General features: G+C 43.3%; 1 protein-coding gene across 1 annotated transcript; it reads left to right on the plus strand.

Moving 5' to 3' along the window:
- The first annotated feature begins 10 nt into the window (after positions 1-10).
- On the plus strand, positions 11-14,414 carry cdc26 (cell division cycle 26 homolog). Its single transcript, XM_072566362.1, has 2 exons — positions 11-183; positions 13,887-14,414. The coding sequence occupies exons 1-2, from the start codon at positions 103-105 to the stop codon at positions 14,058-14,060; spliced, it is 255 nt and encodes an 84-aa protein (XP_072422463.1). The 5' UTR covers positions 11-102; the 3' UTR covers positions 14,061-14,414.
- Positions 14,415-14,697: the final 283 nt, after the last annotated feature.

The following is a 14,697-nucleotide window of genomic DNA, read 5'->3' on the forward strand; positions in this document are numbered from 1 at the left end:
CTACATGTCCCAGAATGCCGCGCGGGGCTGACGCGAACGCCCTGGCGAGTGCGGCCTGTTGGGTTCGAAGCCTCCAAGTTGGATGTGAGCCGTGCAGGCAGAATGCTGCGGAGGAAGCCCACCCGGCTCGAACTGAAACTGGACGATATCGAGGAGTTTGAGAGTATGAAGAAGGAGCTGGAGGTGAGTCACGAGGCGGCAGGAGTTCGGCCAAGGCTGGTCCCAGGCTCGGGTCCCCAGAGCTCGGCAGAGCCTCTGCCATCGCTTACCCAAGCTCACCGTTCACTCCAGAGCCTGACCCAGCACCGCCTGGAGACGGCACCGACAAAGGAAACGGGAAGTCGAGAGTGTGGTGCTGGAAAAACACAGCAGGTCAGGCAGCCTCCGAGGAGCAGGAGGTTCGAGGTTGAGGCTGATTCCTGATGAAGGGCTTGGTTTTCCTGCTTCTTTTGCTGCCTGACCTGCTGTGTTTCTCCAGCACCACACTCTCGGGTCTGATCTGCAGCCTTCACTTTCTCCTATAGGGAACGGGAAACCGCTTCAAATCAGGCGGGATGAATGACCGTGGGACTGGACCCAGTGGAGAGAGATTTGGACTTGATGGGCTGAATGGCCTGTGTTGTAACATTGGAGTTCTTACTACATTAGAGCCGCTGTGTTTTACACTATCGGCCATTCGAGTTCTGCCTATTCCAAACAAATTTCTAGCACTTGGTCTTGTATTTTAGCCGTCTCTGCTTTAAGGAAAACAACCCCAGTTTGTGTCTCAATATCCTGGTAAATCTCCCTCTCGTGCAAACACATCCTTCCCATAGAGGGCTACCAGAAATGCACACAGTGCTCCAGCAGTGGCCTAAGTTAATGTTGATCTTGCTTTGCACTCTTCCTCTGCAATACGCCTCACTCTGGCTAAGCACCCTATGCTCTTTATGCCCTTGCTTACTATACAATAGAATCATGGGATCCCTACAGTGTGGCAACAGGTCATTTGGCCCAACAAGTCCACACCGACCCTCCAAAGAGTAACCCACCCAGACCCATTCCCCTACCTTATTACTCTGCACTTATCCCTAATGTCCATAACCTATACATCCCTGAACACCATGAGCAATTTATCTAACCTGCATATCTTTGTACTGGAGCAGGAAACCCACGCAGACACGGGGAGAATGTGCAAACTCCACACAGTAGCCCAAGGCTGGAATCAAACCTAGGTTCCTGGCACTGTGAGACAGCAGTGCTAACCACTAAGCCACCGCGCCATGTCCTTCCTTACTATGTTATGCCTGTACTCCTCGCAAATAAAGCTTTTCATTGTGTTCAGTGCCTTGTCTGACAACGGCAAGTTTTTTTTTGTGTACCTTCTGAACCACCTCCTGTTGCCTTCAAGGATCTGTGGACAAATCCACATCAAGATTCCTCGGGTTCTATTGTTTATCATGTCCTCATGCCCTTGCCTTGTTATTTCTCTCAAAATGTATCGCTTCACACTTTTCAGAATTAAATTCCATTTGCAGCTGTTCAACTCATTTGACAGTCCATCTAAAGGCTGGAGGCTAAGGTTTTGCTCTTTGCTTTTTACCACTCCAATACCACTTCAACATGGATTTACTAAGGGGAGGTCATGCCTGACAAACCTGTTGGTATTCTTTGAAGAGGTGAGAAGCAGGTTAGACCAGGCAAACCCAGTGGATGTGGTCTATCTAGACTTCCAAAAGGCCTTTGATAAGATGCCACACGGGAGGCTGCTGAGCAAGGTGAGGGCCCATGGTGTTCGAGGTGAGCTACTGGGATGGATTGAGGATTGGCTGTCTGACAGAAGGCAGAGAGTTGGGATAAAAGGTTCTTTTTCAGAATGGCAGCCGGTGACGAGCGGTGTCCTGCAGGGTTCAGTGTTGGGGCCACAGCTGTTCGCATTATATATTAATGATCTGGATGAAGGGACTGGGGGCATTCTAGCGAAGTTTGCCGATGATACGAAGATAGGTGGACAGGCAGGTAGTACTGAGGAAGTGGGGAGGCTGCAGAAGGATCTAGACAGTTTGGGAGAGTGGTCCAGGAAATGGCTGATGGAATTCAACGTGAGCAAATGCGAGGTCTTGCACTTTGGCAAAAAGAATAAAAGCACGGACTACTTTCTAAACGGTGAGAAAATTCGTAAAGCCAAAGTACAAAGGGATCTGGGAGTGCTAGTCGAGGATTCTCTAAAGGTCAACATGCAGGTTGAGTCTGTGATTAAGAAAGCAAATGCGATGTTGTCACTTATCTCAAGAAGGTTGGAATATAAAAACACCATTGTGCTACTGAGACTTTATAAAGCTCTGATTAGGCCCCATTTGGAGTACTGTGTCCAGTTTTGGTCCCCACACCTCAAGAAGGGCATACTGGCACTGGAACGTGTCCAGCGGAGATTCACACGGATGATCCCTGGAATGGTAGGTCTAACATATGAGGAACGACTGAGGATCTTGGGATTATATTCATTGGAGTTTAGAAGATTAAGGGGAGAAATTGTTTCCGTTAGGTGAGGAGACTAGGACCCGTGGGCACAGCCTTAGAATTAGAGGGGGTAAATTCAGAACAGAAATGCAGAGACATTTCTTCAGCCAGAGAGTGGTGGGCCTGTGGAATTCATTGCCGCAGAGTGCAGTGGAGGCTAAATGTCTTCAAGGCAGAGATTGATAGATTCTTGTTGTCTCGGGGAATTAAGGGCTATGGGGAGAATGCGGGTAAGTGGAGTTGAAGTGCCCAGCAGCCATGATTGAATGGCGGAGTGGACTAGATGGGCTGAATGGCCTTACTTCCACTCCTATGTCTTATGGTCTTATGCTCTTATAATTTTTGTGTCACCTGTGAAGTTATGGGTCATTTCTAGTTGTCTAATCACCCTGTTCAGAAATTTACTAACATTGACCCATGAAGTGATCTATAATTTCAACATTCACTTCACCATACACAGTTGACCAAGGTGTTTCTGATTTGAGCCTATGTACCTAACTTTTATAAAAACTGAATTTGAAAGTTGTATCACAGGGTGGTTAAGAAAGTCATAAGACATAGGAGTGGAAAGAAGGCCATTTGGCCCATCAAGTCCACTCCGCCATTTAATCATGGTTGATGGGCATTTCAACTCCACTTATTTGCCCTTTCCCAGTAGCCCATAATTCCTTGCGAGATCAAGAATTTATCAATCTCTGCCTTGAAGACATTAATGTCCCAGCCTCCACTGCGTTCTGTGGCAACGAATTCCACAGGCCCACCACACTCTGGCTGAAGAAATTTCTCCTCATTTGTGTTCTAAATTGACCCCCCTCTAATTCTAAGGCTGTGCCCATGGGTCCTAGTCTCCCCCCTAATGAAAACAACTTGCCAGCATCCACCCTTTCTAAGCCATGCATTATCTTGTAAGTTTCTATTAGATCTCCCCTCAACCTTCTAAACGCAAATGAATACAATCCCAGGATCCTCAGCCGTTCATTGTATGTTAGCCCTAACCTTCCAGGGATCATCCGTGTGAATCCCCGTTGGACATGGTCCAGTGCTAGTATGTCCTTCCTGAGGTATGCGGCCCAAACTTGGACACAGTATTCTGACTGTGGCCTAACTGGAGCTTTATAAAGTCTCAGAAGCAAATGACTGCTTTTATATTCCAACCCTCTTGAGAAACATGACAACATTACATTCGCTTTCCTAATTGTGGACTCAACCTGCAAGCTAACCTTTAGAGAATCCTGGACTAGCACTCCCAGATCCCTTTGTACTTTGGCTTTATGAATTTTCTCACCCTTTAGAAAATAGTCCATGCCTGTATTCTTTTTTCCAAAGTACAAGACTTCGCATTTGCTCACATTGAATTTCATCAGCCATTTCCTGGACCACTCTGCTAAACTGTCTAAATTTTCCTGCAGCCTCCCCACCACCTCAGTACTACCTGCCTGTCCACCTAACTTCGTATCATCGGCAGTCTTCGCCAGAATGCCCCAAGTCCCTTCATCCGGATCATTAGTATATAAAGTGAGCAGCTGCGGCCCCAACACTGAACCCTGCAGGATCCCACTTGTCACTGGCTGCCATTCCAAAAAAGAACCTTTTATCCCAACTTTCTACCTTCTGTCAGATAGCTAATCCTCAATCCATGCCAGTAGCTCACCTCGAACACCTTGGCCCCTCACTTTACTTAGCAGCCTCCCGTGAGGCACCTTATCAAAGGCCTTTTGGAATTCTAGATTGATAACATCCATTGGGTTTCCCTGGTCTAACCTACTTGTTATCTCTTCAAAGAATTCCAACGGATTTGTCAGACACGACCTTCCCTTACTAAATCCATGCTGACTTGTTCTAATCCGATCCTTCACTTCCAAGAATTTAGAAATCTCATCCTTAACGATGGATTCTAGAATTTTACCAACAACTGAGGTTAGGCTAATCGGCCTATAATTTTCCATCTTTTGTCTTGATCCTTTCTTGAACAAGGGAGTTACAACAGCAATTTTCCAATCATCCGGGACTTTCCCTGACTCCAGTGACTTTTGAAAGATCACAACCAATGCCTCCGCTATTTCCTCAGCCACCTCCCTCAGAACTCTAGGATGCAGGAGATTTATCAATTTTTTTGACCTTTTAGCTCTTTTAGCACTTTCTCTTTTGTAATGCCTACCATACTCAACTCTGCCCCCTGACTCTCCATAATTGTTGGGATATTACTGATGTTTTCCACTGTGAAGACTGACGCAAAAGTTCTTCAGCTGTTTCCTTATCTCCCATCACTAGCCTTCCTGCATCAATTTGAAGGGGCCCAATGTCTACTTTTGCCTCTTGTTTTGTTTCTTGTGTATTGAAAGAAACCTTTACTATAATTTCTAATATTAATGGCTCTCTTTGTTACCCGCTGTTTCTTTTTGTAGCCTTTTCAATCCTCTGATTTTTCACTGCTCTTGGCCACTTTGTAGGCTGTCGTCTTTTTCTTTGACATTTCCTGACTTCCTTTGCCAGCCATGGCTGTCTGACACCCCGCCCCCAAATAATCTTGCTTTTCTTTGGGATGAACCTCTTTGCAGTGTCCTCCATTACACCCAGAAACTCCTGCCATTGTTGCTCTACTGTCTTCCCCGTTAGACTATGCTTCCAATCAATTTTCGTCAGTTCCTCTCTCATGCCCCTGTAATTACCTTTATTTAACTGTAACACCATTATATCCAATTTTGCCTTCTCTCTTTTAAACTGCAGACTGAACTCTAGCATATTATGATCACTGCCTCCTAAGTGTTCCCTTACTTTAAGATCTTTGATAAAATATGGCCCATTTCATAGACCAAGTCCAGAATGGCCTGCTCCCTTGTGGGCTCCATCACAAGCTGTTCCAAAAAAAGCCATCCTGTAAGCATTTCATGAATTCCCTTTCTTTGAATCTACTGGCAACATTATTCACCCAGTCCACCTGCATAGTGAAGTCCCCCATGATCACTGTGAGCTTGCCTTTCTATTTCCCGGTACATCATGCGCCCCTGGTCCTGACCACTGTTAGGAGATCTGTACATAACTCCCATTATGGTTTTTGCCTTTGTGGTCCCCCAACTCCACCCACACAGACTCCACATCATCTGAACCTATGTCATTCAGTGCCATAGGTTTAATTGCATTCTTAACTAACAAGGTAACCCCGCCCCTCTGCTCACCTCCCTGTCTTTTCGATAAGTTGTAAATCTTTGGATGTTTAACTGCCAGTCCTGAACACCCTGCAACCTCACCTCTGTGATGCCTACCACATCATAATCATTCATGATGATTTGTACCGTTAGTTCATCTACTTTGTTATGAATACTACGAGCATTCAGAGCATTTGATACTTGCCTTCTTTGGTCAGACCATTAGGTATCGGAGTTAGATTGTCATCTTGAGGCTGTTTTTGGAGTACTGTGTCCAACTCTACTTGCCCTGCTAAAGGAAGGCTATTATTAAATTGCATAGGGTTCAGAAAAGATTTACCACGATTTTGCCAAAACTGGAGAGTTTCAGTTATACGGAGAGACTGGATAGGCTGGGACTTTTTTCACAGGAGCATAGGAATTTATAAAATCATGAGGGGCATAGATAAGGTGAAGAACAAAGGTCTTTTCTCTCAAGTGTGGGAATTTGAAACTAGGGGGCTTATTTTTAAGGTGAGAGGAGAAAGATTTAAAAGGGGCCTGAGGGAAAATGATTTCACACAGAGGATGATTCTTATGTGGAATGAACTGCCAAAGGAAGTGGTAGATGTGGGTACAGTTACACCATTTAAAAAACGTTTAAACAGGTAAACGGCACTTGATGGAAAAGACTTTTGCTCTTCACCTTATCTATAGATTTGATAAATTCCTATGCTCCAGTGAAAAAAGTCCCAGTCTATCCAGCCTCCCTTTATAACTGAAACTCTGTTTAAACGGCATGGTGGCTCAGTGGTTAGCACTGCTGCCTCACAGCACCAGGGTCCCAGGTTCTATTCTAGCCTTGGACGACTGTCTGTGTGGAGTTTGCACATTCTCCTCGTGTCTGTGGGTTTCCTCCCACAGTCCTAAGATGTGCAGGTCAGGTGAATTGGCCGTGCTAAATTGCCCATTGTGCTAGGTGCATCAGTCAGAAGGAAATGGGTTTGGGTGGGTTATTCTTCGGAGGGTCAGTGTGGACTGGTTGGGCTGAAGGGCCTGTTTCCACACTGCAGGGAATCTAATCTAATCTAAACAAATAGGCAAGGTTTAGAGCAATATGGGCCAAACAATGGCAAGTAGGACTAGTTTAGTTCGGGAAGCTGAGTTGGACTGAAGGGTCTGTTTCTGTGCTGTATGGCTCTATGACTTTTGAACACTTTCCATTAATCTCATTGTCATATTCATTAAAAGATTCAGGGGTTAATCACAGACAATGATTAAAAATGATTAATGAGGGCAGAGCGATGGACGTGATCTATATGGACTTCAGTGAGGCATTCGACAAGGTTCCTCATGGTTGACTAGTTAGCAAGGTTAGATCAGACAGAATAGAGGGAGAACTGGATCAAAGGAACGGACAGAGGATGGTGGTGGAGGGTTGCTTTTCAGACTGGAGGCCTGTGACCAGTGGTGTGTCACAAGGATTGGTGCTGAGTCCACTGCTTTTCGTCATTTATATAAATGATTTGGATGTGAATATTGGTATGGTTAGTAAGTTTGCAGATGATGCCAAAATTGGAGGTGTAGTGGAAAGCGAAGGTGGTTACATCAATGTACAATAGGATCTTGATCAGATGGGCCAAGGAGTGGCAGATGGAGTTTAATTTAGATGAATGCGAGGTGCTGCATTTTGGGAAAGCAAATCAGAGCAGGTCTCATACACTTAATGGTTAGATTGTGGGGAGTGTTGCTGAACAGATCTTGGAGTGCAGGTTCATAGCTCCTTGAAAGCATAGTCACAGGCAGATAGGATAGTGAAGAGGGTTTTTGATGTGCTTTTTTTCATTGGTTATTGTATTGGGTTATTGGGGTTGGGAGGTCATGTTGCAACTGTACAGGACATTGGATAGGCCACTACTGGAATACAGGATGACCCCCGTATCTGCAGAATTGTTTTCCACGGTGTACTGTGGCCCAAACATATTAAAGGGGACCTTCCGGAACCAGGGACCGGGGCTACTGGGAAGGCAAGTTTCCCATTGAAATGAATGGATTCACTTCTATCTGCGTTTTCAGGCTTCTGCGGTAGGTCATGGAACGTATCCCCTGAGAGTATGGGGGGATCTACAGTACTGAGTGTAATTCTGGTCTCCCTACTGTAGGATGTTGTGAAACTTGAAAGGGTTCGGAAAAGATTTACAAGGATGTTGTCCACATTGGATGATTTGAGCTATAGAGAGAGGCTGAATAGGCTGGGGGTGTTTTCTCTGGAATATCGAAGGCTTAGGAGTGACCTTACAGAGGTTTATAAAATCATCAAGGGCATGGATAGGGCAAATAGACAAGGTCTTTTCCCTGGGGTGGGGATTCCAAAACTAGAGGGAATAGGTTTGAAAGAGATGTTTGGGGTAATATTTTTCACGCAGAGGGTGGTGTGTATATGGAATGAGCTGCCAGATGAAGTGGTGAAGACTGGTATAATTACAGCATTTAAAGGCATCGGGATGGGTACATGAATAGGAAGGGTTTAGATGGATATGGGCCAAATGCTGGCAAATGGGACTAGATTTATTTAGGGTATTTGATCAACATGGATGAATTGGACCAAAGGCTCTGTTTCTGTGCTGTATATCTCTATGACTGTATAACCCAGACAGTATCATTGGTCAACATTTCGGGTTGGTGACTTCTGTTTGGATGGAAGGTCAACTGAAAAATTGACTTAGTTTTGTTCACTGTAAATATTACCTGACTGTGTAATTATTCCTCGCATTTCTGTTTTTATTTCAAATTTCCAAAATCTATAGTATTATGTGGGATGGTCTCTGACTCAGCGTGCTGGAGTTGACTTCTCATTTCTCCATTTCAAACACACAATATGCATAACAATAATCTATAGAGCACCTTTTAATCTAATAAAATGTTGTGCGACACTTCACAGATGCATTACGAAAAAAAGAGAACACCAGCTCACATTAGATAATTGTCAGATGGCTAAAAAAAGTGGGTTTGAAGAAATGTCTTGAGGAGAGTGAGACAAAGGCAGAAAGATTAAGTAAAGGAATTGCAGAGCTTGGAACCCGGCAACTGAAGGCATAGCCAACACTGGTAGAATAATTAAAATTAGGGATATTGCAAATGCATGAGAGGTGCAGGAGGTCACAGAGTTGGAGAATATTACAAATGTGGGGAGGGTCCAGGCCATGGAGAGATTTGAAAACAGTGATGAAGATTTTCTACAATCAAGGTGGTGTTTAACTAGTAGTCCGTGTGGATCAGCGTGTACAATGGTGATTGGTGAATGCTACATGTTAGAATGCAGGCATCAGAAATTTTAATTACCTCAACTTCACAGCGGTTAGAATGTGGGAGATCGGCTAGAAATGATTGAAATAATTAAGTCTGAAGATAAAGGCATGGATTGGGTTTCAGCAGCAGAACAGATGAAGCAGTAATGCACAGAGTCGGATAATGCAATAGAGGTGGACATAGTCGTTTCTCATTCTGACCTAAGTATGTGATTACAGCTCACCTGGAGTTAAATGCTACAAGGTTGCACACCATCTTGTTCAGCAAAAAGCAGTGGGGGTAAGAATCGATGGCAACAGAACGGGGCTTTTATTAGTTATCAAAAACAGGGGCCTGTAGTCTCTCAGTTTAGTTGGAGTAAATTTCTTCCATTTAGTCTTGGATGTCAGAGCAGAAAGCTGATAAAGATGATGTGAGAAGCTGGGGTGGACAAAGATAAAAATCACACAACACCAGGTTATAGTCCAACACTATAACCTGGTGTTGTGCAATTTTTAATGATAAAGATGAGACAATGGAGAGTCAAGGGAAGTAGTAGTCAGGTAGATGTAAAAACTGGCACTGAGAGTTGATAATGATGTTGCCAAGGCTTCGTGAGAAATAAGGAGGGGGCCAAAAATGAATCCTTGGGGGAAATCTGCAGTTATGTTAAGAATAGAAATAGAAGCCCAATGAATTGCCCAGCTATGATGCGACAAGACTGGGATCGGGCTAGTGGACTCCCATCCAGCTAGACAACAGGGAGAGGCATTGGAAGAAGATGGCCACCATGTTGAAGCCTGATTGAAGACCACAGCCTGTTTGAAGAGATTACCTTTGAATGATCAAAGAAGGTGTAGTTTGTGACTCGAATAAGAGCTGTTGCGGTGTTAATTGGAAGGATTCAAGCACTCAGTTTTGGAAAAGTTGGGCACAGATTTGAGATGCCACCAACACTTAAGGATTTTGGAAAAGGGGGTGGTGGAAAAAGGGCAGCAATTTGCACGCACAGGGAATTCAAGATTTTTTGATAAGGGGAATGTGATGGCAGATTTGAAGGAGAGAGGCTCCGAACCAGAGGAGATAAGAACCACTAGTAATTTTAGTTAATGTGTGAGCAATGACAGGTAAGTTGGTGGTCAGTGATTTAGTGGGAATAGGATCATTGAGCACCGGATGGGTGTTATGAACAAGGTGAACTCGAATGGTGAGGAAAGAGAGGAGAGAAATTACAATAGAGAAAAGTTTTGGCCAAGGGAAAAGGAATCCATAGATTCCAAGATCGATCTTGGGTAAATATTCCTGCACCATAATCTGGCTCATTAATTAAACCTAATATGGCCTGCCCCCCCTTGTGGGTTCTAGGATATATTGTTGCAAAACAGCTGCCTTGAACACGCTCAAGAAATGCGGTAATTTTCTAACATAACCATACCTGCTTAGCCCAAGCGAGATGGAAGATAAAATCTTCCATTAAAACTACTCTGCCTTTTGCATGTCTCATCCCTACATTTATACCACTGCCATTTTACAGCTGTTAGTTGGGGGAATGGCTATTCACAACTCCCATGTCCTTTTCTATTTCTTAATGCTAGCCATTAGTGTCCTCTGGCTGCTTTCTACATCATGTATCATCTCTTAATATAGAAATTATTTAATCCTTCCCTAGTCTTCCTATAGATCTTAGAACCTGGAAGCTTAGTTCTCAGACCAGACCATTTCAAGGCCATGTCTCAGTAATGCCTATTGTTTACCTGCTAAGTTGAAATTGCCTCAACAATTCATTCAGTTGTTTGTTCATCCTCTATTTTATTTGGGTCACAAACTATAATCTGTCCTTTCCATTGTGTTTAAATCTGCTGGGATCTCTCGCAACCTAAATCTGTTCAAATCTCAGATTGGATCTGTCTAAACCTGTCCAAATCTATGACCCAAGCCCCCAAACTGTTATGATGGGAGGATGTGATCTGCTTGGCTTATCAGAAGCTGTTCATGGAGTGGCACGGTGACTCAGTGGTTAGCGCTGCTGCCTCACGCGCCAGGGGCCCAGGTTCGATTCCAGCCTGGTCAAATGTCAGTGTGGAGTTTGCATGCTCTCCCCGTGTCTGCGTGGGCTTCCTCTGGGTGCTCCGGTTTCGTCCCACAGTACAAAAATGTGCAGGTCAGGTGAATTGGCCATGCTAAATTGCCCATAGTGTTCAGGGATGTGTAGTTAAATGCATTAGTCAGGTGTAAATGTAAAGTAATAGGTTAGAGGAATGGATCTGGCTGGGTTACTCTTCGGAGGGTCGGTTTGGACTTGTTGGGTCAAAGGGCCTGTTTCCACACTGTAGGGATTCTATGATTAAAGAAGTTTTCCTCTCACATTTCTTATTTCTCTTCTGGTTTACTCATTTCAACCATTTAGTCTTTCCCTTTACCAAGAGCATCTAAAGCACAATTTCTGACTTAGTCTATTCTATTTGCTTTTGTTTTGTTTTGAACATTTATTTACACTTTTCACTCAACCTCCCCCAGGTATTTATTAGTTTAAAGTCTTTCTGACTTCCTGATTTAACATTTCCATGAGGACCCTCATCTTGTCTCTATTCAGGTGGATACCATTCCAGCTGCAGTTTCTTCCAGGCCCAGGATTGATTACAGTGTCGCACGAAATGGAACCTGCCTCTTCAACACCATTTTTTCAACCATAGATTCACCGTTGTAATCTGTTTATCTCTATTAAAGACGTGTGTGAATTTATGTAACAATCCACAGATTAGAAGGTTTGAAGAATTGTTTGCAATTTGGCTCTGTGCTGCTGGTATTCCCAAAACCAGACTTTCTGCTTTCTCTTTCCAATGTTGTCCGCATAACAATTGGATCCTCTTTCTTCAATATCTTTCATCCAGGCACAAGATGGTGCAGCATGCCAAGTTTACAAAATGGATCCTAGCATTATAAAGGAAGTAGCCACAGAGGTTGTGGATGCACTGGTCATAATCTTCGTAATCCTTAGATTCTGGAAAAGTCCAACAGAGTTAGAAAACAGCCAATATAGTACATTTTTTTCAGAAGTGAGGGAGACAAAAACAGGTAACTATATGCTGGTTAGCTTAACATCAGTTGTTAGGAAAATGTTAGCGTCTATTATAAAGAATATAAAAACAGGGCATTTAGAAAGACACAATATAATCAAGTAGAGTCAGCATGACTTCATGAGGGAAAATCGTGCCTGAAAAATTTGGTACAGTACTTTAGGGAAATAACGAGCATGGTGGATAAAAGGAACTAATAGATGTAATATGTTTAGATTTCCAAAATGCACATGATAAGGTACCACACATAAGGCAACTTAATTTATTAGATAGCATATTAACGTGGACGAAGGATTGACTAACAAATAGCAAACAAAGTTATGACGAAGGGGGCATTTTCAGAATGGCAACCTGTAACTAGTGAAGCCACAAGGATCAATGCTTGGTAGGTCACAATTAATCACAATTTGCATTCACTTCCGTTATCCAAATTGTAAATATACTGTCGCCAAGTTTTGTGGATGACATAAAAATGGATGGGATGTAATGGGGAGGAAGTAGGCCAATGGTATTAATCTTGAAACTCTGGTTCAAATTCTGCCAATGCAGATGGAGACATTTGAATTCAATAAAAAAATGGAATAAAGAAACTACTGATGACTGTGAAACCATTGTTGATTGTTGGAAAAACTCACCTGATTCACTAATGTCTTTAGGGAAGGGAATCTGCCATCCTCACCTGATCTGGCCTACATAAGTCTCCAGACTCTTAGTTGTCCTCTTAAATGGCCTAGAAAGCCATTCAGTTCAAGGGCAGCTAGATGGGCAATAAATGCTGGCCAACCAGCAATGCCCACATATGAGTGAATTTTAAAAAAAAAGAGGAGGATGACCGAAGGGGGATATAGACAGCTTGTGAGAAAATATTTGGCAGTTGTAATATAATGTGGGAAAATGTGAGGCTATGAACTTGGGCAGGAAGAAAATAATATTATTTAAATGGGGAAAAAGCTGCAGCACAAGAGGGATTTAGGAGTCCTCGTGCATGAATCTCAAAAAGTTAACATCAGCTTCAGCAGGTAATGGTGAAAGCATTAGAATGTTGGCCTTTATTTCAAAGGGAATGAAATATAAAGACAGGGAGCACTTGCTAAAAGTACAAGCACTAGTCAGACCACACCTACAATATAGTGGAACAGTTTTGGTCCCCTTATCTAAGGAAACTTAGACTGGCATTGGAGACAGTCCAGAGGGGGCTCACTGGGTTGATTCCGGGTATGGAAGATTTTCTTATGGAAAGATGTTGAGTATGTTGGCCTGCACTCACTGGATTTTAGGAGAATGAGAGATGACCCTATTAAAACACAAAATTCTTCAGGGGCTTGAGAGTGTAGATGTCGAGACTATGTTTCCACGTATGGGAGATTCTAGACCAGAGATCATAATTCCAGAATAAGGGGTCACCCATTTAAGGCAGAGGTGAGGATTTTTGGCTCCGAGGATACTGAATCTGAAATTCTTCACCACAAAAGGCTATTGAGACAGGCTCACAAAGTATATTCAAGGCTCAGATCGACAGATTTCTGATTATTAAGGGAATGTATGGTTTGAGGATTCAGATCATCTATGATCGCAATGACTGGTGGAGCAGACTTAATGGGCTGAATGGCCAACTCCTGCTCCTACGTCTTATGGTTTAGATGCTTACTGTCCCCCTAATTACTAAATCCTCTATAGCTTGAACATACACTTCCCCATGCCCTGTCATGAGGATGTTCGAGCTCCATAGAGCTTTTACCAGTTTTTGCTATGGGGCAGTCCTGAATCTCTGGTGAAACCTCAGGCTGTTGGCCTTCTGGCTCCAATATGTCTAATTTTTTTTTTCTCTCTGCCTGAAGTATTTTAGGAGCTGTGGGCACACCGAGTAAATCCTTAATGTGGTCTGGTCTTTCTGCAGAATCGGAAGAAACAGCAGCGTGAGGAAGGGGTCATGGTGAGCTCCAGTGATGTGGACAGTGCAAATGGCGCACGAGATGATGCCAAAGTTAGAGAAAAGATAAATGAGCGAATTGGTTACCGACCCAATGCTCACATCAACAAACCCTTCTCTATGTTCGGGAACCTCCACTGATAGCCCGTTGACATGAACACACATGGAATGTACAGGTTCACCAGGGAGTGAAATCGGACCTGAATATTTTGAGGATTGTTAATTCAAAGACGTGTTGGGTCTTGGCAAAATTGGTGCCCAGCTAACCCTCCTGCTGAGGACTGTGCCAAATGTAAGATAAAATGGTGTGAAAATCACTGACCTAGCCATGCACACTTGAGATATTTCCACCAGTGTTTTACAAAGAGGTAACAAGCTGATCCTTTGATTTTTAAGAATGACTGTGTTGTGAATTCCAATGATCATACTATATTGGATTTTACACAATGGATTTGTTTTAAGATAATAAACATGTCTCTTATTTTTCCAGTTGAATTGATTCGTAGTTAGAGTGAAGAGAGTTAATTAGTTAAGGTTTTCTGATCAGCATCACTTTGATAGCTAGAGTACAGTCAGCATTAAAATAACAGCAATCAAGAAATACTGGGTTTGTTATTCCCTCACATCTCTATTCGGCACAGTCTATGGCTGAGATGGTTAGGACTGCACATAGTGACACAACTCTCCTGAATTCAGTTCAATGTCTGGATCAATTCCCCCATCAATCACAGTCGAGATCACATTGCTGTAAGGGGCTGGGATTGATTTCACATATATC

Source organism: Chiloscyllium punctatum, chromosome 49 (assembly GCF_047496795.1).
Source record: "Chiloscyllium punctatum isolate Juve2018m chromosome 49, sChiPun1.3, whole genome shotgun sequence".
Taxonomy (NCBI): domain Eukaryota; kingdom Metazoa; phylum Chordata; class Chondrichthyes; order Orectolobiformes; family Hemiscylliidae; genus Chiloscyllium; species Chiloscyllium punctatum.

Bases quoted from the DNA above. Each gene is read 5' to 3' on its own strand.
- cdc26 (XM_072566362.1), top strand. From the start codon at position 103: ATGCTGCGGAGGAAGCCCACCCGGCTCGAACTGAAACTGGACGATATC. The intron at 184-13,886 runs GTGAGTCACGAG...GTCTTTCTGCAG, and splicing joins GTATGAAGAAGGAGCTGGAG to AATCGGAAGAAACAGCAGCG.